Source organism: Molossus molossus, unplaced genomic scaffold (assembly GCF_014108415.1).
Source record: "Molossus molossus isolate mMolMol1 unplaced genomic scaffold, mMolMol1.p scaffold_m16_p_11, whole genome shotgun sequence".
NCBI classification, from domain to species: Eukaryota; Metazoa; Chordata; class Mammalia; order Chiroptera; family Molossidae; genus Molossus; species Molossus molossus.
Genome location: NW_023425346.1, coordinates 102614227 through 102639407, shown reverse-complemented (window position 1 = coordinate 102639407; position 25181 = coordinate 102614227). Strand labels below are relative to the sequence as shown.

Sequence of the window (25181 nt, the reverse complement as noted above, 5' to 3'; positions counted from 1 at the left end):
AAGAAGAAGAAAATGAGCAAGGGTTAGAGAATATAGTCAAAGAAATAGGGACAGAAACTTCCCTAATCTGGTGAAGGAAGAAGGCATTCAAGTTCAAGAAGCACAGAGAGCCCCAAGTAAGAAGAACCCAAATAGGCACACACCATGACACATAGTAATTAAAATGCCAAAAATTAAAGACAGAATCCTCAAAGCAGGAAGAGATAAGCAACAGGTTACCTACAAAGGAACCCCCATAAAGCTCTCAGCTGACTTCTCAACAGAAACACTACAGGCGAGAAGGGAATGGCATGATGTACTCAACGTCATGAAAAACAAGGATCTGAATCCAAGACTACTCTACCCAGCATGGCTATCATTCAAAATAGAAGGTCAAATAAAAAGCTTCCCAGACAAAAAAAAAAAAAGGCTAAGGGAATACGTACATTAGCACCAAACCAGCACTGCAACAAATGTTAAAAGGACCTCTGTAATTAGTAGAAGAAATAAGAAGGAAAATATAACCACACTGAACGAAAATGGCAGTAAATAACTACATATCAATAATCACCTAAAATATAAATGGAGTGAATGCTCTGATAAAAAGACACAGAGTAGCTGATTGGATAAGAAAGCATGACTCGTATATATTTTATTTACAAGAGACCCACCTCATAACAAAAGACTAACATAGGTTGAAAGTGAAGGGATGGAAAAAAATCCTCCAAGCAAACGGAAAGGAAAAAAAGCTGGGGTAGCAGTACTCATATCGGATCAAATAGATTTCAAAATGAAGGCCATAACTAGAGACAAAGAGGCCACTACATAATATTGAAAGGATCTATCCAACAGGAAGATATAACTTTGGTAAACGTATATGTACTACTACATATAGGAGTACCAAAATATATTAAAAATCTTCTGGAGGACTTCAAAGGAGAAATCAACAGCAATACAATCATAGCAGGGGACTTCACTGGATAGATCCTCTAGACAATAAATTAGCAAGGAAACAGAGACTCTGAATGAAGCACTAGAACAAATGGATTTGATAGATATCTACAGAGAATTACATCCCAAAACTACAGAATTCACATTCTTCTCAAGTGCACATGGGACATTCCCAAAGATAGACCACATGTTAGGACACAAATTAAGTCTCTACAAGTTCAAGAAGATTGAAATCATATCAAGGATCTTCTCAGATCACAGTGGCATGAAACTAGAAATCAATTGCAACAAGAACATGCAAAGACATTTGAACACATGGAGGCTAAATAGCATGTTATTGAACAATGAATGGGTTATTGATACGAGGAGATCAAGGAAGAAATTAAAAACTTCCTGGAAACCAATGAAATAAACACACAACAACACAAAATCTATGGGATGCAGCAAAAGCAGTTCTGAGAGGGAAGTTCATAGCGCTACAGAACTACCTCAAGAAACAAGAAGAATTTCTAATACATTGTCTAACCTCACAACTTAAAGAACTAGAAAGCAAACAAAAAGAAAACCCCAGAGCAAGTAGAAGGAAGGAAATAGTAAAGATCAGAGCAGAAATAAATGGCATAGAGACCAAAAATAGAATTCAAACAGAGAGAGAACCCAAATACACAAAATCAGAAATGAAAGAGAAGTAACAACTGACACCACAGAAATACAAAAGACTGTTGATAAATGCTATGAACAATTATATGGCAAATATTTGACAATCTAAGCAAAATGGACGAATTTCTAGAAACACATACTCTCCCAAACTGAACCAGGAAGAGATAGGAAACTTGAACAGACTAATAACAACTAAGGAAATTGAAGAGGTAATCAAGACTCTGCCAGCAAACAAAAGCCCAGGCCCAGATGGCTTCACAGGGGAGTTTTACCGAACATTCAAAGAAGAACCAACACCCATTCTCAAACTGTTTCAAAAAATTCAAGAAGGAAGACTTCTAAACTCGTTTTATGAGGCCAGAGTAATTCTAATTCCAAAACCAGGAAAAGACACTACAAAGAAAAAAAACTACAGGCCAATATCCCTGATGAACATAGATGCCAAAATCCTGAACAAAATACTAGCAAATCGAATCCAGCAATACATGAAAAAAACTATTCACCATGGCCAAGTGGGATTCATTCCAGGGATGCAATATTCACAGATCAGTAAATGTGATACACCACATAAACAAAATGAAGAATAAAAACCACATGATCATATCAATACGTGCTGAAAAGCACTTGACAAAATCCAGCATCCGTTTCTGATAAAAACACTCAGCAATGTGGGAATAGAGGGGTCATATCTCGACATAATAAAGGCCATATATGAAAGACCTACAGCCAACATCATATTCAATGGGCAAAAACTAAAAGCATCTCCCTTAAGAACAGGAACAAGACAGGGATGCCCACTTTCGCCACTCTTATTTAACATAGTACTGAACGTGTTAGCCACAGCAATCAGACATGAAGAAAAAATGAAAGGGATCCAAATTAGAAAGGAGGAAGTGAGACTGTCATTATTAACGTCAAGAAATCAACAGCATTCTTATACACCAATGATGAAATCACAGAAAGAGAAACAAAAAAAACAAACTCATTTATCATTGCGGCAAAAAAATTAAGACACCTAGGAATAAACTTAATCAAAGAAGTAAAGAACCTATTTGCAGAAAACTACAAGGCATTGAAGAAAGAAATAGAGAATCATTTTTAAGAAATGGAAGCACATACTTTGTTCATGGATTGGAAGAATTAACATTAAAATGTCCGTATTACCCAAAGCAATCTATAGATTCAATGCAATCCCCATTAAAATACGAACAACGTATTTCACAGAACTAGAACAAATACTTCAAAAGTTCATATGGAACCAAAAAAGACCCTGAATAGCCACAGCTATCTTGAAAAAGAAGGACAAAGTAGGTGGGATCACAATACCGGATATCAGGTTATACTACAAAGGCACTGTAATGAAAACAGCCTGGTACTGGCAGAAGAACAGGCAGATAGATCAGTGGAACATAATAGAGAACTCAGAAATGGACCTAAGACATTATGTTCAATTAATATTTGGCAAAGGAGGCAAGAGCATACAATGGAGTAAAGACGGCCTCTTTAATAAATGGTGTTGGGAAAATTGGACAGCTAAATGCAAAAAATGAAACTAGACCATCAACTTACACCATACACAAGAATAAACTCAAAATGGATAAAAGACTTAAATGTGACTCATGAATCCATAAAAATCCTAGAAGAAAATATAGGCAACAAAATTTCAGACATCATACGCAGCAGAATTTTCACTGATACATCACCTAAGGCAACAGAAACAAAGGAGAAAATGAACACATAGGACTACATTAAACTCAAAAGCTTCTGCACAGCAAAAGAAACAAGCATCAGAATATAAAGGCAACCCATTGTATGGGAGAGCATCGTTGCCAATGATACATCAGATAAGGGGTTAATTTCCAAAATATATAGAGTACTCATACAGCTCAACAAAGGTAAGACAAAGAACCCAATTAAAAAATGGGCAGAGGAGCTGAATAGACACCTCTCCAAACAGGACATACAAATGGCCAAGAGACATATGAAGAAATGCTCAACATCACTAATCAGAGAGATGCAAATTAAAACAACAATGAGGTATCACCTCACACCTGTCAGAATGGCCGCCATCAACAAATCATCAAACAAGTGTTGGCGAGGGTGTGGAGAAAAGGGGACTCTACTACACTGCTGGTGGGAATGCAGACTGGTGCAGCCGCTATGGAAAACAATATGGTGTTACCTCAAAAAATGAAAAATTGAATTGCCATTTGACCCAGTGATCCCACTTCTAGGATATGCCCTAAGAAGCCTGAAACACCAATCAAGAAGAATATATGTACCCCCATGTTCATAGCAGCACTATTTACAATAGCTAAGATCTGGAAACAAACAGCCTAAATGTCCATCAGTAGACGAATGGATAAAAAATCAGTGGTACATATACACAATAGAGTACTATGCAGCTGTAAGAAAGAAAGATCTCTTATCCTTTGAGGCAAGATGGAGGGACCTGGAAAGTATTATCCTAAGTGAAACAAGCCAAGCAGAAAAAGACAAATACCACATGATTTCACTTATTTGTGGAATATAATGAACATAACAGCCTGAGAAATGGACCCAGAGACATGGAAGTAGGGTACAGAATGACAACCCTCAAAAGAGGGGGTTTTAGGGGAAGGGAAGAGATACACCATAGAACTTATATGCATGTACGCATAACCAATGGACACGGACAACAAAGCTGGGGACGGGGTGGGGAGGAGGGTGTCAATGGGGAAAAAAAGGAGAAACATCTGTAACAAAAATAATAAAAAATTTTTAAAGAAAATTTTGAAAACAAACTTAGTACATAATCAACCTACTTTGTAAGCCATTTAAAATATTTTCTGTATAACTGCTACACATGCCAAGATCACAATGATGAGACTAATGTATTTCTTATTACAAATCATTCTTTATATGTTTATTAAGGCCAGAACATTTACTAGCTGGCTGTTGAATTTCTATGTATGAAAGTAACTTTTTTTTTAATATTGTTAAAATTAGAGGGCCTTCCTGTACTTCAAGCCTAATTACTGAGCTTTTTGGATTTTGTTTTATTAATTACTGTTCAAAGGTTGTAATTTTGTGTTGATCTGAGCTTGTAATTGGCACACACAGAATCAAGTTTTTCCAGACTAAGTCAGTACACTTGCCTCTCCCTCTATTTACTGCCTGAAAAAAATTTTTTCAGGATAATTGAGTTAGTTTTTTTCTTTTTCAGTTTTATCGAGAAATAATTGACATACATCCCTTTATAAGTTTAAGTATATAGCATGATGGCTTGATTTACACATACTGTGAAATGATTGCCACAATAGGTTTAGTTAACACCCATCATCTCATATAGGCAATTTTTTGTTTTTTTTTACAGCATGCAGTTTTTCCGATGATTATAACATACTTCAAAATAACAAAACAAATTATTAAAACATTGAACACTTATTTGAGAAATTCACAATGATAGTTCTTTTGGTATCTGCATTAATGAAAACATGAACACTTTGTATCTTTGTTTCTCTCTCTTGTCTTTTGTCTGAACCAGACATTTAAAAAAATGCTGCTTACTTTAAAAGTATAATTTCTTAAGCAAATAAGTTTCTCAAATAATTCACAACCCTTCAAGTAGCATCCATATGCAAAGTATCTATTAACTTAAAGTAGATTTTTCTTTCAAATGACAATGTAGGTATTCATCTGTTTGGTGAGTCATATTATAGAGCACATTAATATAGAAAAGTTTAATCATAGAATTAATAAATAAAAAAACCTTTTCATTCCACTAAACTGCCTCTTAACAAAACCAGCTAGTATCCATAATTGTTAAATTACAAGTCAGGAGCGGTGACAGATAGTAGGTAGATAGTAGACAAATCTACTTGGAGTATAGGAAACATTCAACAGCTAAAAACATTTATAAAGCAGCAAAATAGGCACCATCCAAAGAAAGGTTTGTTAAAACTCACAAACTTACTGATAGGCTAGTGTGTTTTGTTATCACTTCACTTACAAGTACATGTTTTCATGTTAAAGACACAGAATCTGGTTGGTGTTGTGTGTTTGGTATTGGATCATTCATTGGTAGATAATCTTTTTTCTAAGAATTAAGAATTTTAAAATTTAAAGTCAATTATTTAAATTTATCTTAATTTACCCTTAAATAACTAATAAACAGTGAAATTTTTATTAATTTCAGTAGTTTAAATTCTTTTTCCCTTTGGTTATGTATCTTCCCACTTTGTGTAAACTATGACAATGTTTATGATCTTTTCCTTTATAGAGTGAACTGGATGACTTGGAATACATGTATGACCTCTTCTCAGTTATTATACACAAAGGCGGTTGCTATGGAGGACATTATCATGTGTATATTAAAGATGTTGATCATTTGGGAAACTGGCAATTTCAGGTGAGCACAGACATTAGTTTAGAACCTTTCAAATTTTTTCCTCAGGGCTGTCTCTGCTTCCTTCAGCACCAACTGCTGCTTTTCCTCAGCCAGGCTCAGATTTCAGGTGCTTTTCCAGCTGCTGGAATTTATCCTCGGTCTTTTGATGCATAAAATATTTATTTGCAATTCCATTTTCAAGTTTATTGTTGAGGTCATGCACAGAGGCATGGGTCGGGTCTTCCTTCTGCGCTCTGCTTCCTTGGACGCTCTTCAATTTTGTGTTACTTACTTCAGAATTGAGGAGCTCTTTTCTAGTCGCACCAGGCTCTTCTCCTGGCTCTGGTAGGTGACTTGAGAGGGCCCACAGTCATTTTTTCATTTGGATTGTCTCTGCACTGCTTTTCTGTTGAAGCTTTGACAGGCCTTAATAATCAGAAGCTTGCTTTCCATTTGTGCTTAGTATTTTTCCTTATTCATGGCTTCTTGGGAAGCATCTCACTTGTTAACTTTCTTCATATCCTGTTCTTTAAGAATCTCTAGCTTTTCATCTAGAGCAGTGGTTCTCAACCTTCCTAATGCTGCGACCCTTTTATATAATTTCTCATGTTGTGGTGACCTCCAACCATAAAATGATTTTCATTGCTACTTCATAACTGTAATTTTACTACTGTTATGAATCGCCATCAGAAATATGTGTTTTCCACTGGTCTTAGGTGACCCCTGTGAAAGGGTCGCTCGGCCCCCCAAAGGGGTCGCAATCCTCAGGTTGAGGACCGCTGATCTAGAGCTTCGTGATGTTCAGGTAATAACTAGTGCCTTAAGAATTTCAGCTTTGGTAGGTAACCTGTTGGACACCACTTGTCCCTTTACTGCCAGTGTCCTGAGAGAGATCTTGTCATTAGAGACAAAGGATTCCAGTGTTCTAATCATAGCCAGATATTGTTCTGTCTGCTTATAGTTTGGGGATTTCTTCTTCCCTTTCAAGGAGCTGTTCTCTGGATAAAGGCAATGTTTTAGTCTCTCTCAGAGCCTGATCTATGCCTCTGCTCCCTAGAGAGTGGGGGAACTTTGTTTCACTGATGGTTGGCATCACTTCTAATACCATCTTTACAAACAAGTCTTCACAACAGCTCCCAGTAGGCAGCCCTGGGACTGGTGCCTACTGGACCAGCTTGTCACCACAGGACCAAGGCTGGACACTGGCGGAGTGGCGGGAGACGGCCCAGCCTGTGTGTCACCTGCACCAGCGTGTCAAATACTAGACAACGCCAGCCTGCCTTTCCCCTCCTACTATTTTTAAATCTCTTGTTCCTTAGTCGTATATCTCTCTAAACATATTAAACACACTATTTTATTATTCTGTGTCTAATAAATGCAGTATCTTAAGACTTTGTGGGTCCGATGTAGATACCTGCTGATTTTGTTTCTTTGTGGTTTTGTTATTTTAGACTACAGGCATGGTTGGTTGGTTGGTTGATTTATATATATACATATATATTTTATTTAGATTTTAGAGAGAGAGGAAGGGAGAGGGAGAGAGAGAAAAACATCAGTCCACTGCCTCCTGCATGCCCCGTACCGGGGATCGAACTTGCAACCTGAGCATATGCCCTGACGGAATTGAACTGGCAGACTTTTGGTGCATGGGACAACACCCAACCAGCTGAGACACACCGGCCAGGGCATGGTTGATTTTTTAAGAACATGATTTATGGGAGTAATTTGAGGCTTTTGTTGAAAATGCTTTCCTCTAAGAAAGACATGTTTGTCTCTACCACATGCCTGCCACTTCTAACAGTTAACAACTTTAAAATAAGGTCTTGACTTGGTGGTTTTTAGAGCCTTACAGCTCGTGTGCATTTGGGCTACAAGCCCACGAGGACCTACATGTGATTATACATTATCAGAGGAAATGTTTTTCTTCCTAGTCGCTTGGTCAAAGCCAGCCAGTTCCTCATTGTCATTGGAGTGGATTTTTTCCTAGGTCATGCTTTAATTGAGAGTGTAGCTCTTTCAGGTTTTATTTTTTAGCTTTTTGCTGGAATCTATCTTAGTGGTATAATAAAAATATATATTTTTTTGTCTTTTTCCCAGGTTCCTGGCATGGAACGCCATGGAATTTCCTGAGTGATAGGCATGACTTTTGTTCACCATACCTGAGTTTATGTTAATGAGGTGACTTGGAATAGGGGCCTAGATACCTTCAGGATGAAGACTAGTGGCCAGAGGAACCAGTCACACGGTTAGAGGGTTGAAACTTTCAGCCCTACCCCCTGACCTAGAGAGGGGAGAGGGGCTGGAGAATCCATCACCAAGAGCCAGTGATTTAATCAATCATGTCTACATAGTGAAACTTTGATAGAAACTCTGAAACAAGGAGACTAAGGGAGCTCTGGGTTGGTGAACACATCCACATGCAGAGAGGGTGGCCACCCTGACTCTGGGGACAGACTCCTACACATAGGATTCTTCTCAACCTCCCATGTGTAGTTCTTCATCTCATTGTTCATTTGTGTCCTTTGTGATAAACTTCAGTCCTGATGTGAGTTCCTGAGTTCTGTGAGCTGCTCTAGGAAATTGTCAAACCTAAAGTGAGTTCTAGGAACGCTAGAATTTGTAGTTAGCCAGGCAGAAGTGCAGCTACCCTGGGGGCCCCATTTGTGGCTGGGCAGTGGGGTAGTCTTATGGAACTTAGTGGTTTGTTGCCGAATTTAATTGAATTGTAGGATACCCAAGTGGTGTCAGAATTGGGAGAATTAGTTGTTTGGAAAGTCAGTCATTCAACTCTCTACTTCAAGTAGGTCCTTAGGCTTTGTTGCCCAAACCCTGTCCTATGGAAGCAGCAAGGTGGAAGCTGCATGTCTGCAGCATTGGGCAGCTGGAGGCCTCAGCTCTGGATTCCTCCCTCCATTCCCATTTCACTTATTTGCTGAGGACTCTCCTGATGTTCTCTTGCTAGCTCAGCATGTGTTTAAAAGATGTATTTGTTGGTTTTATGTTTTACTTTATCTAGCATTTTTAGAAATTTTACAGCAGGATGGCTATACTTAGGTTGCCATATTCTTCTATTTATTCATTATTTTTGTCTTGTGTTAATTGTTTAGGTCTATTTGAATATATGGTTTTAAGCCAATTTAAAATATTTTGCAACATGACATTTATGAAAAATAAATCAATAAAAATACCATATCAAGAATTTTGACACGTTCCCAAATAACTTTATAGTATGGGGTGAAAACCTGGATGCTCAGGAAATAGAATGGAGTGTTTATGAGTTTGCAAAGATGGGTAGGATTTTATTAGGTCAACACAAGAGGATAAATTGGATAAAGACCTGAAAATATTTTGAACTGCATGATATTGAAAGCACAACATATCAGAATTTGTGGAACACAGCTAAAGTGGTGCTGAGTGGGAAAATGGGAAAACGTTGTAACTCATTGTGTGTATTGTGCCAGGAGCTTTACTATCTCACAGTCCTAATTTATAGACAAAGCCAGAGAGATGAAGATAACTGGTCCTGGAGTATTTAACCGAAGCTGGAATTCAAAGCCATTTACAACTTACATTGTTTTTATCGTCATTTCTTCGTCTTGAAACCTCCATAACATAAACATTCCTATTTTGTTAATTACCTTTTAAGGACTGATAATAGAAAGTTTTTAAATTTAAATAATTTTTAAAATTTTTTTCAGTTTTATTTTACATTCACTATTATTTTGTATTAGTTTCAAGTGTACAGTATAGTGGTTAGACAGTTATATACTTATAGTGTTTTTTTTTCCTGTTCTACAAACTTTTTATTGTTTTCTTTCCTAGGAGGAAAACAGTAAATCAGATGTGAATTTGAAAGATCTTCAGAATGAAGAAACTGATGATCCACTGATGATTCTGAAAGCAATCTTAACACAGGTAGAGAGAGTGTGTTTATATTTGTGTACATCTGTGTATATCAGATACATGTACATGAGACTGATTTGGTAGTTCTAATACTTTTTCCTTTGTGGACATTACGTCTATTTTGAAACATCTTTTTAAATTGGAAACTTTCTGAGAGATTCCAAAATGGCGGCAGAGTGAACGGAAGCTACACAGACCGTCTCCCAAAACCAAACTGGAATTGCAACTATAACACAGACAAATCGAAGGGAAAAAGCAACAAAAAAGCATCTTTCGAGGACCATATAACCAGGGACACTGACTCGATCCTGGTAGGATTGCGAAGGCGTGAGATGGGGACTGGGAGCCCACAGACAGCAGTGGCCTTAGCTGTGAGCAGCGACCTCGGGTTAAAGTCCCAAGTGGCTCCGCAGCGCAGAGCAGGGACAGAGGCTAAATTAGCAGCAGCCACTCACCTTGGGCTCCGGCAGAGGGAGGGCAGACTGGACTGAAACTGGGGGGGGACACTCGGGATTTGGAGGGCACTCAGAGCTTTTGCTGAGTTGCAGCCACACAAGACAGTGGCCATATTGCTTCTTCCCAGGGCTCCGGGGAGAGCCTGCAGCCCCTCCCTCGGAGATCCAACCCCACCCTGTGGGCCATTGAAATGCTAACTGAGGCTCATTACCAACCAGCATCTGCCCCACCCTTGGGAAATCCCCTTACGCTGAGCACCTGAGGGAGTTTTTCAATCTACTGACAACCCAAAACTCTTCAAGTAACCTCATCTGCTAGCCTCCAGGCAAAAAGCTAGAGGATAACAATGCCTTTCCTGGGCTAGCAACTCTAACCAGGAAAGTAAGACTTGACAGTGGTGTTTAATGTGGATCCTCCCTCGCTCATCTAAACCCAGGAGAGGGAGCCACAAACAGCAGAACACCAACACCCACAGGGAAAACTTGGCAGACTCCAAAGCCCACTGTGATAGCCAAAATGGTGAAACACAGAAACAAAAGCCAAATGAAAGAACAAGAGACCTCCACTGAAGATGAGATCAGTGTGGAGCAGTTAGGCAAGTTAACAGAGCTAGAATACAGACCCATGATCTTAAGGAAGCTCAACAGCATGAGTAAGGACATAGAGATGCTGAAAATAAACCAATTGGAAATTAAAAACCACCATGAAGAGATCAAAAATGACATATCAGAAATAAAGAACACATTGGAAGGTCTAAAAAGCAGAGTAGAGGAAGCTGAGGATCGGATCAGTGAATGAGAAGACAGAGTAGAAAAAAATCAACCAATCAGAAAACCAAAAGGAAAAAAACAATTAACAGGAAGACAGCTTAAGAGAACCGTGGGACAACTGGAAACATAATAATATTCGCATCATAGGAGTCCCCGAAGAAGAAGAAAATGAGCAAGAGTTAGAGAATATATTCAAAGAAATAGTGACAGAAAACTTCCCTAATTTGGTGAAGGAAAAAGGCATTCAAGTTCAAGAAGCACAGAGAGCCCCAAGTAAGAAGAACCAAAACAGGCTCACACCAAGACACATAGTGATTAAAATGCCAAAAATTAAAGACAGAGAATCCTCAAAGCAGCAAGAGATAAGCAACAGGTTACCTACAAAGGAAACCCCATAAGGCTCTCAGATGACTTCTCACAAGAAACACTACAGGCCAGAAGGGAATGGCATGAAGTAATCAAGGTCATGAAAAACAAGGATCTGAATTCAAGACTATTCTACCCAGTAAGGCTATCAATCAAAATAGAAGGTCAAATAAAAAGCTCCCCAGACAAAAAAAAAGGCTAAGGAAATACAAATATAACCACACTAAACAAAAATGGCGGTAAATAAGTACATATCAATAATCACCTTAAATGTAAATGGATTGAATGCTCCGATAAAAAGACACAGAGTAGCTGACTGGATAAGAAAGCATGACTCACATACATGCTGTTTACGAGAGACCCACCTCACAACAAAAGACTCACATAGGTTGAATGTGAAGGGATGGGAAAAAATTTACCAAGCAAATGGAAAGCAAAAAAAAAAACTCGGGTGGCAATACTCATATCCGATCAAATAGATTTTAAAATGAAGGCCATAACCAGAGACAAAGAAGGCCACTACATAATAGTGATAGGATCTATGCAACAGGAAGATATAACCTTGGTAAACATATATGCACCCAATATAGGAGCACCAAAATATATTAAAAATCTTCTGGAGGACTTCAAGGAGAAATCAATAGCAATACAGTCATAGCAGGGGACTTCAGCACCCCGTTGACATCACTGGATGATAGATCCTCTAGACAAAAAATTAGCAAGGAAACAGACTCTAAATTAAGCACTAGAACAAATGGATTTGATAGATATCTACAGAGAATTACATCCCAAAACTACAGAATTCACATTCTTCTCAAGTGCATATGGGACATTCTCAAAGATAGACCACATGATAGGACACAAACAAAATCTCTACAAGTTCAAGAAGATTAAAATCATATCAAGCATCTTTTCAGATCACAGTGGCATGAATCTAGAAATCAACTGCAACAAGAACATGCAAAAACATTTGAACACATGGAGGCTAAATAGCATGTTATTAAACAATGAATGGGTTACCGAAGAGATCAAGGAAGAAATTAAAAACTTCCTGGAAACCAATGAAAATGAACACACAAGAACACAAAATCTATGGGATGCAGCAAAAGCAGATCTGAGAGGGAAGTTCATAGCACTACAGGCCTACCTCAGGAAACAAGAAAAATTTCTAATTGACTCTCTAACCTCACAACTTAAAGAATTAGAAATCAAGTAAAGCAAAAACCCCAGAGCAAGTAGAAGGAAGGAAATAGTAAAGATTAGAGCAGAAATAAATGACGTAGAGACCAAAAAAACAATTCAAAGGATCAATGAAACAAAGAGCTGGTTTTTCGAAAAGATAAACAAGATTGATGGACCCTTAGCTAGACTCACCAAGAAATAGAGAACCCAAATACACAAAATTAAAAATGAAAGAGAAGTAACAGCTGACACCACAGAAATACAAAAGATCGTTAACAGCTACTATAAACAATATGGCAACAAATACGACAATCTAAGCGAAATGGTCAAATTTTTAGGAACACACAGTCTCCCAAAACTGGGCCATGAAGAGATAGAAAACTAACACCCATTCTCCTCAAACTATTTTTTTTTTTTTTTTTTAATCCTCACCCGAGGACATTTTCCCAATTCTTTTGTTCAGGTAGAGTGGGAGGGAGAGAGAGGAACAGAGAGAGAGAGAGAAACATCGATGTGAAAGGAACACATCGAGTGGCTGCCACCCGCACAACCGACCAGGGCCGGGGACAAACCGCAACCGAGGTACATGCCCTTAGCGGAACTGAACCCGGGTCTCTCAGGACCGCAGGCCGACGCTCTAACCGCTGAGCCAAACTGGCCAGGGCTCCTCAAACTATTTTTAAAAAGTAAAGAAGGAGGAAGACTTCCAAACTCGTTCTATGAGGCCAACATAATTCTAATTCCAAAACCAGGAAAAGACACTACAAAGAAAGAAAACTACAGGCCAATATCCCTGATGAACATAGACGCCAAAATCCTGAACAAAATACTAGCAAATCAGATCCAGCAATACATCAAAAAAATTACTCATCATGACCAAGTGGGATTCATTCCAGGGATGCAAGGCTGGTACAATATTCGCAAATCAATAAATGTGATACACCACATAAACAAAATGAAGAATAAAAACCACATGATCACATCAATAGACACTGAAAAAGCATTCAACAAAGTCCAGCATCCATTTCTGATAAAAACGCTCAGCAATGTGGGAATGCAGGAATCATATCTCAACATAATAAAGGCCATAAATGAAAGACCTACAGCCAACATCATACTCAATGGGCAGAAACTAAAAATGTTTCCCTTAAGAACAGGAACAAGACAGGGGTGTCCACTTTATCCACTCTTATTTAACAGTACTGGAAGTATTAGCCACAGCAATCAGACATGAAGGAAAAATAAAAGGATCCAAATTAGAAAGGAGGAAGTTAAACTGTCATTATTTGCAGATGACATGACATTATACATAGAAAACCCTAAAGACTCCATCAAAAATCTACTAGACTTAATAAATGCATTTGGCAAAGTAGCAGGATACAAAATTAATGTCAAGAAATCAACGGCATTTGTATACACCAATGATGAACTCACAGAAAGAGAAACTAAAAAAACAATCACATTTACTATCTCAGCAAAAAAATTAAGATACCTAGGAATAAACTTAACCAAAGAAATAAAGGACCTATTTGCAGAAAACTACAGGACATTGAAAAAAGAAATAGAGGAAGATATAAAAAAAGTGGAAGCACATACCTTGCTCATGGATTGGAAGAATTAACATCATCAAAATGTCCATACTACCCAAAGCAATCCATAGATTCAATGCAATCCCCATCAAAATACCAGCAACATACCTCACAGAACTAGAACAAATACTTCAAAAGTTCATATGGAACCAAAAAAGACCCTGCATAGCCACAGCAATCTTGAAAAAGAAGAACAAAGCAGGTAGGATCACAATACCAGATATCAGGTTATACCACAAAGCTACTGTAATCAAAACAGCCTGGTACTGGCACAAGAACAGGCATATAGACCCGTGGAACAGAACAGAGAACCCAGAAATGGACCCAAGGCAATACACTCAATTAATATTTGACAAAGGTGGCAAGAGCATACAGTGGAGTAAAGACAGCCTATTCAATAAATGGTGTTGGGAAAATTGGACAGCTAAATGCAAAAAATGAAACTAGACCATCAACTTACACCATACACAAGAATAAACTCAAAATGGATAAAAGACTTAAATGTGACCCGTGAATCCATAAAAATTCTAGAAGAAAATGTAGGCATCAAGATTTCGGACATCATACGCAGCAGAATTTTCACTGATACATCACTTAAGCAACAGAAACAAGGGAGAAAATGAACATATGGGACTACGTCAAACTCAAAAGCTTCTTCACAGCAAAAGAAACAATCATCAAAATGGAAAGGCAACCCGCTGTATGGGAGAGCATCGTTGCCAATGATACATCAGATAAGGGGTTAATTTTCAAAATATATAGAGTACTCATACAACTCAACAAAAGGAAGACAACCCAATTAAAAAACGGGTAGAGGAGCTGAATAGACACCTCTCCAAACAGGACATACAAATGGCCAAGAGACATATGAAGAAATGCTCAACATCACTAATCAGAGAGATGCAAATTAAAACAACAATGAGGTATCACCTCACACCTGTCAGAATGGCCGCCATCAACAAATCATCAAACAACAGGTGTTGGCGACAGTGTGGAGAAAAGGGGACTCTACTACACTGCTGGTGGAAATGCAGACTGGTGCAGCCACTATGGAAAACAATATGGTGTTATCTCAAAAAATGAAAAATTGAATTGCCATTTGACCCAGTGATCCCACTTCTAGGAATATACCCTAAGAAGCCTGAAACACCAATCAGGAAGAATATATGTACCCCCATGTTCATAGCAGCACTATTTACAATAGCTAAGATCTGGAAACAGCCTAAATGTCCATCAGTAGACAAATGGATAACAAAGCAGTGGTACGTATACACAATGGAGTACTACGCAGCTGTAAGAAAGAAAGATCTCTTATTCTTTGAGGTGACATGGAGGGACCTGGAAAGTATTATCCTAAGTGAAACAAGCCAAGCAGAAAAAGACAAATACCACATGATCTCACTTATTTGTGGAATATAATGAACATAACAGTCAGAGGAATATGGTAGACCCAGAAACATGGAAGTAGGGTACAGACTGACAACCCTCAGAAGAGGTGGTGGGGGGTATGAAGAGATAAACCACAAAACTTATATGCATGTATGCATAACCAATGGACATGGACAACAAAGCTGGGGACAGGGTGGGAGGGATGGGGAGGAGGATGCCAGTGGGGTGAAAAAGGAGAAACATCTGTAACAAAAATAAAATAAAATAAAAAAATAGAGGGGGGGGGGAGGGAAAAAATAAAAAAGGAAGCCTGGAAGAACAAGGCTTGGCTGGAGCAGGGAGCAGCTTTTTATCCAGGTCCTGGACTGGACTTTAAACTCCTTTTTAAAAACTCAATGGCAAAAATGAGGAACTCTTTATGTAAGTCATTGCATTTGTATATATCTATAGTTTGTGCTAAATGATGACATGTTATTGCTGGTTAGGAAAGAGAGGATAGCAGCTGCAGAGCCAAGGAGGAAAAACCTGGAGCTGTACTAGTATTTTCTACAAAACATAGCTTCAAGACTATGCCAAAGTTGTAATGAATGCGAGAGTTGAGATGTTTTGGCTTTCAAAGTATTCTCTAATACATTCTCTTATATTTAAAAATAAATAAATAAATAAATTGGAAACTTTCTGGTTCTAAAAGACATACATATTCATGGTAGAAAATTTTAGAGAGAAAAAAAACAGAAAATATATAAGAAAATAAATGGTGTAAATAAACCAAGTGCTCAGTCATTGTTATACTCTGACACATGTTCTTTGCATTTTGTTTTCTTTGCGCTTACACACTTATATTGGGATTGGGTTGTGGGGTTTTTTGGTAGTATTGTTGTCATTTTAAATAGAATTGGGATTTACTTTATATACTATTTTAGAATTTACTGTTTCTTATATTGTCCTTTAATATTTGTAGGACCTGAAGTTATGTCCCCTTTTTTATTCCTAATATTGGTAATACCTCATATAGATGACTTTTAATGTTTAATTGGTAGTGTCCTCTTGTAATGTTGGTAGGTCTCCTTTCATTATTCATTCATTCAAACAGTTCTTTATAATTTTTTACTGGGTACCCAAGCTCAGTCCTTTAGCTGTATTAGTCTCCTAGGTATATAACAAAGTACCACAGACTAGGTGGCTTAAAGCAACAGAAATTTATTTTCTCACAGGTCTGGAGGCTGAGCTGGGAGTTCAAGATCACGGTGTTGGCTGGCTTGGTTTCTCCCGAGGCCTCTCCCTGGCTTATAGAGGGCTGTCTTCTCCCTGCGTCCCAACAGGCCTTTCTTGTGTGTGTCTGTACCTCTGGTGTCTTTGGTGGCCCAGATTTCCTCCTTAGGACACCAGTCAGATTGCATTAGGGCCCATCCTAATGTCCTCATTTTAACTTCTTTAAAGTCCCTATTCCAAAAATAGTCACAGTTGAAATTTTGAGGGTTAGGGATTCAACATAGGAATTTTGGTGGTGGGTCGGGGGGGTGCACATTTCATCCTGTAACAGTCACTTCTTACCCCTTGTTTACACACTGAGACATTCAGGAAAGACATTAATAATCCTTTTTTGCACTTAAATATTTCTTCTAAAAATCCCACATAATACCAGCAATTAACTAAATAAACCTCAGAATACTCTTTGGATATTGCTCTTTAAATGTTTAAACTTTGGCACATGAAAAATGGCAAAATTCAAGTTTTTAAAACTGATCTTAATCTACTTTTTAAGAAACTTTTTACTTTGAAGTAATTATGGCTAATCCACTTACTTGTTCACTGTTAGAGGCGCCTTTAATTAGAGATAATCCTGTTTGTCCCTTTGAACTCGATTTTCTAAAATGACTTTGTGTCTCTTTCATAAGGAGGAGAGTAATCGAATTCCTGTTGATCAGCTGGGCCAGAAACTTTTGAAGAAGGTAGGAATATCTTGGAACAAGAAGTACAGAAAACAGTATGGACCACTGCGAAAGGTAATACATAACATTCTCATAGAAGGTTCTTTTCCCAGGAAATCTTAGTTTAGTAAACGTTCTGGGAGCAGACTGCACTGAAGTTTGAGGCTTAAAAGAGTTCATCACAGCCATCAAACAAAATTGGCTATTCAGAAAGTTCATTACTCAGAGATTTCAAATTGTTGATATTTCGTTGTACCTAAAACAAGTGAGCTACAAAACTATTTACCGTCTATGATACACAGTATTAACGGATTTTCTCTGTGCCCTTCTATGTATGATAAAATAATTTTTCTGATGAGAGAGAGTTGGTGTCACTACAGATTCTTTCTTTCCAACAGAAGCTATTCACCTTCCATAATGATTGATGAGCTCAGCAAATGTTACATATCCCTGCCAAGCAATTTCCTATGTAAAGTAACTTTGTGCTGAGAGCAAGGGAGATGCAAGGCCGCACAGAGATGAGGGAATGAGAGGGGGGAGGGGAGGGAGAGTTGCAGTAGGCACTGGGGAGAGAACACTGTTCTTCCTAATCCTTTAGTTAGTAGTCCTGAGAAATGGTCTTTGGGATTATGACTTAAGTCTTTCTACGCTTTGATTTCCTGAACTAGCTTATCAGCTTCCAGGAGAGAGAACATGCAATTTAGTTAATGTTAAACAATAATTTAGGCTTATAATTACTACCTTATCACAGCAGACTTGGTCTGAGTCACTGGTTTTGAAATTATCTTCTCTGAGGCTTCACTGTGTGATTGCCTTTGTTTTGTGCTTTGTTTGTTTAGATTGCTTTAAAACTTCAGAACTGCTTGTTCTACCTGATCTGTTTCCGTAAAATACTTCTTAAAAACAGCATTATTGAGGTATGAGTAAAGTGTTTTTTAGATTGTGGCATGACAGCTTTCTTCCTTAGTATAACTATTGGACTAGTTAACAGAGAGAACTCTGATTTTTATTAAATGCTTTATGTCCCAAATGGCCTCGCTGGCCAGGCCAAAAATAAAGGTGAAGTTAAAATATCTTATCACAGAAAGAAAGATGAAGATTTTTAAAATCATTTCTAAGTATTAAAAACGTTTTTATTTTTTGTTTTCTGTCTAGTTCTTACAGCTTCATTCTCAGGTATTTCGACTCAGTTCAGATGCAAGCACAGTCCGTCTGCTGAAGGACTGTTCCCTGCAGGCGGAGTCTGATTTCCCGAGGAGGGATCGCCAGCTCTCCAAGATACACACTTCAGAACCCCCAGGATCAAATGATAGAACCTCCCGTCCCCACTGGTTTGATATAAACGACTCCAAGGTCCAACCCATTGAGGAAAAAGATATTGAACAGCAGTTTCAGGGCAAAGAGAGCGCCTACATGTTGTTCTACCGGAAATCCCAGTTGCAGAGACCCCCCGAAGGTATAGAGAGAAAAATGTCCCTATTTGTTTAAGTTGATGATTCAGAAAGATAAATATTAAATGCTGTTTGTCTTATTACCCTTTTAAAAGGAAGTTTACTCATTTAAAAATATTTTTAAGCTAACAGTAAGAAATATATGATGCCAAAAGAAATCCAACAGTCTGTCACTTTTTAAGATCCTATATTTCTACTTAATTTTTTTCCTCTAATAATATGAAACCATAGTCACATTTTCAGAATTGGGTTTTCTTGGATCACAAAATGTGGGCAGATCTGTGTGGTTGCCCTGTTATCAGGCGTGGCTCTGTTATCTGGCCATGTGTTACCTTTGTACGTGGCCTTGGTCTTATTTTCATATGTTCCCTTTTATTTTCCTTTCCCTCAAGGTAATGTGTTCTCTGAGCAATTTAAATATCTTTGAAATACTCTTTGTTGAACCTTCTAATAGAGCTCATACCAAGGAGGTTAAACACTGAGACTCACAATGATGAATGTTTTCATTGAAGCCACTAATATAAATCAGCGTGTAAGACTTGATCACTTCCCAAGGTCTGCTCAAAAGTAAAAATTTTTACTAGGACACTTTAGATTGAGACACATCTGTGATTAGAGATGAGGATGCTGTCATTAGACAGTGAGAACAGTGAGAACAGAAAAGGACAAAGCAGTTAATAATTTGCATGTCAGTCAAAGGAAATTAACTTTCTAGATTTGAAACAGTTACCTAACTATTCTGTTAACCAGAAAGGGCTTTGTATTTTTCTGAGGGGGGGTGTGTGTGTGGCGGGGAGGGCGGATTTGGTAATGGTTCTGATACATATAGTGTAGCAAAATTCAGTTATAAAACTATATATTAATAGAAAAAGACTGTCTTCAGATGGAATGTTGCATTTTTTTCACTACACTGAATTTTAGTATGTACATAATTGGAATATGTACTAAATGACAGTTTTCTAATTAGCTCAGGAATTGAATAAAGGTCCAGCCAAAATTTCGATGGACTTTTTTGAGGGATGAAAGAATGAAATGTGACAAAGTGATTCTGAAATTTACACAGAGAGATAAATGAAAATTGAAGGAGGTACTACTGAAGGAAAATAGGCTCTCAGCAAAAACATACAAGGCTGTGATTATACTAATCACTACTTAAAATTATACTAATCAATTGAATAAAATTGTAGTTCTTTCAGTGTTTATGCAGAAAAGAACCCTTAAAAATGTATGAATATGAATATTTTCTGATCCTAAGGTAGAGAAGACCTTTCTAATCTTAAAAGCAAAGAAAGAAAATAATTAGGAAAAGTGACCTAAACCTTCAACAGTGTTAAGAGGCAAATGATATATGACAAATAAAGTATGTGACAGATATATTTCCCCTATCTGTAGAATGCTATCACATATATTCCATTATCCTCAGTAGTAAATTGGAGAAAAGATATAATAAGAAATAGGAAAAAAAGTAAGTAGAAACAACCAATAAACAGCAAAAAAAAATTCATCCTAACCCATAATAAAAAATGTGAGTCAAAACAGCATTGAGATGACACTGTTTTCCTTCCAAGTCAAATGTTTCTAAGAGTCTGATGCTCAGCAGTTGTCACTTCCTCTGCAGCTGGTGGGCATATAAAGTAATGCAGCCAATTTGGTTGTATGTGTTTAAAATCCTTAAATTGATGCTACTTCTACAAATTTGTCTTGAAATAATCAGAGCTGTGTATACATATTTATGTTCAAAGATGTTTGTTACCCCCATTGTTTTGTAATAATGACTTATGGAAATTACCTAAATGTCTAACAGGAAAATATTGGTTTAAAGAACCAATTTAAAACTTATTTAAAGAATGGACTACTATGCAATAATTTAAAGCTTTGGAAAACTACTCAATATATGCAATGAAAAGCAAGTTATAAATTTGTTTAGTATAGTTCCCATTTGTAACAAATTTAATGCTTTAAATAAGTGTGTGTATATACAAGACACATTGTGTAGTATAGAAAAAAAACCAAAAGTATATATACCAAATTTTAGCAGTATTTCTTGGCAGTGAGATTATAGGTAATATCAATTTATGTTACACTTTTTTAAATGATTTTTTTGAATTTTTACAGTGACAAATTATTATAGTTGTTATCAGGAGGAAAATAGTTGGTGTTCTTTTTAACAAATATATTTAAAGGGCATTGAAGAAGTGACATTCTCCTAGCTTGGCTTAAGGAACTATTTACCTTTCATTTATTCTAATGTTTTCAATTTCTCGGATGGAAAACTGAGATCCAGAGAAAATGGGTGTTCACACAGATAATTGGGCAGAGCCTTGCTAGCTCCCAGCACAGTCTTTTCTGGTTTTCCAAGCTACCTTGTCAGCAACCAGACTTCATTTAGTCAGCACAAGTTAATGAACAATTTTGTTCACAGCTCAAGCTAATCCAAGATACAGGGTTCCACGTCATTTGCTGAATGAAATGGATGCAGCCAACATTGAACTACAAACAAAAAGGTAACTGACTTTAGAGACTGAATGGTTTTTCTGGAGAATGAATCTCATTTAGGTCTTAAGTATTCAATAAGGAAAATTAAAAAGGAAAAAAGCCAGCTAGTTAATGCCAATATCTGTTTAGCAACTGAATTTTTATAGTGAGAGTATCTTTTACTTTGAAATTATCCATATCTGTGAGAAATTATCCATTCTCTTTTGAGAACGAAATAATGACACATAAATGGCCATTGCTAAGTAGGAATTGAAGCCTAAGAAGACTGGAGAGATCTGTGAGCACATAGTTGAGCTAAACAAATTTGTTCCCTTGGTACAAAGAGAGCCTGCTATGAAAATCACTCCTCCTGTTTAAGTAGCTGTGTTTAGATAGCTGTGAAGAACTACATGTAGCGACAGAGACCAGAGGTGGGCATAGGAAGGCACTGTAGATTCTACGAACTGTTGGGCTTACTGTCAATCTTGGGAGAACCTGTAATGGATTTTTAAAGGGATAGTTTGGGAGAACTTGATTTTCTCAGCATTCTCTTTTGAGGTCTAACCTTGGACCCTGAAGAACTAATTCTGTATTTGCTCTCTGACGTGCTCAGTGGGGTATTGGGTTAGAGAAATGGAAACCGCATGGTCTTTTCATGCACCCAAGTGGCTGGTTATGTAGCTGGGTGTGTTCAACATTTTTATCACTGACTTGAAGCTGGGGGGGGAAATGGCAGGTAGATTTAATGGCAAGGCAAGATTACAGGAAATCTCAATAAAAATCAAGACACTAAAAGTATAAAAACTTAAAAGATTAAAATATCTTAAGCATAAAAAGTAACCTGCATGAGTGGTGTGGCTTAGCAGTTGGTATTAAAAACCAAAAACAAAACCTAAGAGATTTTAGTCGTGGTTATCAAAAAAGCTAATGCTATCTTTGACCACATTAATAGAATATGTGAGAAGTACCTGGGTGGTGGTGATAGCCTCATCCACGCTCCATTGGGCTGCCTGGAGTAGAGCGTTTGACACCATGCTTCAAGGCTGCTGCTGAGGACCTTTGACCTGGAGGGTGGGACTCAGGAGGACCATGAGATCGACTTCAGATATTTTATGGGAGACTCTATGGATTTAGTGGAAGTCAGGGTGAATTAGAAGTTTGTAAATCGGACACTGCACAGTTATTAGGAGCAGGTTTCTGGCATTTAGTTCATAACTATAATTGCAGGGTTGGCAGATTTCGAGTGTCACTATTCAGAGTATCATTGCACAGTGTACGTTAAAACTCATTTTCCTTGGAATTCAAGATGGCAGAGCTATTTGCTATTTATTGAGAAACTGAAATGAGTCATTTTGGAGCACGGAAGAAAATGATGTTAACTGCTCAGGTGGAATGGAGAATATGTATTTAGGTTGTAAATCAAATATTTTTGGTTTGAGATAAAACCGTTTTTGTTATAAAAACATAACATTTATATATATATATATATATATTTTTTTTATGCCTCTTTAAAGGGCAGAATATGATTCTACAAACAATTTAGAGCTGCACCTCCACCTGGGTCCTCATTATCATTTCTTCAATGGGGCCCTGCACCCAGTGGTCTCTCAAACAGAAAGCGTGTGGGATTTAACATTTGATAAAAGAAAAACTTTAGGAGATCTTCGACAATCAATATTTCAGGTAATTTAGCTGTACTTCTTCTTAATTTAGACATTAAGGTCCAACTCAAGCTGGATTCTTCTTTTCAAAAACCCTATTTAAGATATAACTATTTATTTTTCAAAGCTGCTTAGAAAAATTCTACATCTGCCAGTTCCATAGAGGGATGACCCAAATGTTCTTCCCGCACGGCCAAGCCCGGTAGAGAGAGGCATCTCTGCACAGCCAGAGACAGTCCTGCCAGGGGCTTTTCAGGGGGAGAATCAACCTGGCATATTGTATTTTGAGGAGAGAAAGAGCTCAAGGTTGTCTCTTTTTTTGAAAAATAAATGTAAGAAGTGTTTTTAAAGGTAATGGAGGGGTAGAAATAAGCATGTTGTCTAAAACCAAGAACTGCTAAAACAAGTAAAAACAGCTGACTTTTCTACCTTTCAGTACAGAGTAGCATTTATTAAGATTGCTAAGTGAAGGAAAATATCTCCTGGTTTATAATAAAACAAACATCGTCATAATCTTTGTTTCCAAATAATGTGTCCAGTTGTGTTTTAATGACAGTAACAACAGTGCTTTTTATTTTACTTCCAGTGCTTTCATATTAACTATGTCATTTGGTTCGTTAACCTCAGGGGACAAGCTAACTAATCCCATCTTAAAGGTGAAGAAATTTTGATTGCCGTGGTCATGCATGTATTAGTGGTGGGAACTAGGATTCCAGTCCTGGTCTCTCTCTTCTCTTTACTTTTAAACACACATCTTCACCCTATACTACTTCCTGATCAAGGAAAAGGAAAATAGAAAATGTTAGCTCCCCCCTCCCCCCAGAAATCATTGAATTTTCTGAAAAACTGTATCAGTTAGCAGAATTATTAGCTTTCCTTTGATTTTCCTCTTGTACAAAGAAAAGTAGGCCAATTTCCTTTTTAACTTGAGTTGATTTGAATGGTATTTAAATGTTCGATCTGCATTAGGATTTCTAAAATTGTCTAAAACCAAGAACTGCTAAAACAATATTTCTGAACTTTTGCATTAAAAGTGCATTTCTGAGCTATTCCTGGCAGTGTTGATATAGGTGGGGCCGGGGATCTGACCCTGTCTGGGGTGACATTAGGTGACAAATGGAAGAGACCTTTAAGTGCACATGTGTGTCATCTTAGAAGCCAGCTACTGAAAAGAGCTGTGAGGTTGACATAGTTCACTAATCCCTGGTAAAGATGAAATTTCTAAGAGAATTGTCTTGTGGTATTGTGGAGAGAGACTAAATAGAACTCATCTTTATGGGTGATGTTATTTTGGCGAGGTTATCACAGTCCCCAGAGTCTTGGATCTACACACTTAAAACACAGACCCCGGTAATCTGTTCCACTGCTGCAATTGACTGCGGGAACATTCCTTTCGGTTGTCCGAGTCGGGGCCACTTTTTCTGGAACAGCACTAATTAAACAGTCGTTTTGCTCTCTGGGAAAGACTCCTGGGCTGGTGTGCTGATCGTTTTGCCGCTGGTATAAATGGTCTTCCCATAGTCATGCGGAGTTGTTCAGATGGTCCTTATGCTCTTTGTGTGTGCCAGGATTTTTCTGTTGCTAATGGATGGGATTAACCATCTTTGATTGAACTAATTTAACAGTGAGTAATGTCTTCTTTCCTCACTTGCGGTATTGGGTGGGGATGGAAGTATTCATTTGTTTGTTCTCTGTACCCTCCACCTATGTAAATTGGCACCCATTGCTTGTTTTATTTAACCAAGAAATGTGATATATGTCACTTTTCCTTGTTCTCTTTTCTTTTATAAATATTCTGTAGCTATTAGAATTTTGGGAAGGAGACATGGTTCTTAGTATTGCCAAGTTTGTACCAGCAGGACTGCACATCTATCAGACACTTGATGGTAAGATAAATATTAAGACACAGCAGCTCATTTTACATATTTATATTTTTGTGGAGCTCATCTGTGATTTTCTACTCTTGGCCACTTTCCCCCTACCTACTACTTTCTTAACTATGTAATTTATCCAATTTATAATGTGCCTAATTTATGTAACATGAAATTC

The 25181-nt window shown here is 37.6% G+C and overlaps 1 protein-coding gene across 8 annotated transcripts in view; it reads left to right on the top strand.

Moving 5' to 3' along the window:
• The window catches only part of USP40 (ubiquitin specific peptidase 40), a 90720-nt gene that overhangs the window by 25702 nt on the left and 39837 nt on the right, over positions 1 to 25181 (top strand). For all 8 annotated transcript variants that reach the window (XM_036254071.1, XM_036254075.1, XM_036254073.1 and 5 more), the window contains 7 exons: positions 5852 to 5980; positions 9782 to 9874; positions 17513 to 17620; positions 18701 to 19001; positions 21419 to 21500; positions 22986 to 23154; positions 24934 to 25018. In XM_036254071.1, the coding sequence (XP_036109964.1) occupies positions 5852 to 5980; positions 9782 to 9874; positions 17513 to 17620; positions 18701 to 19001; positions 21419 to 21500; positions 22986 to 23154; positions 24934 to 25018 (967 nt within the window). The remainder of the gene's footprint in view (positions 1 to 5851; positions 5981 to 9781; positions 9875 to 17512; positions 17621 to 18700; positions 19002 to 21418; positions 21501 to 22985; positions 23155 to 24933; positions 25019 to 25181) is intronic.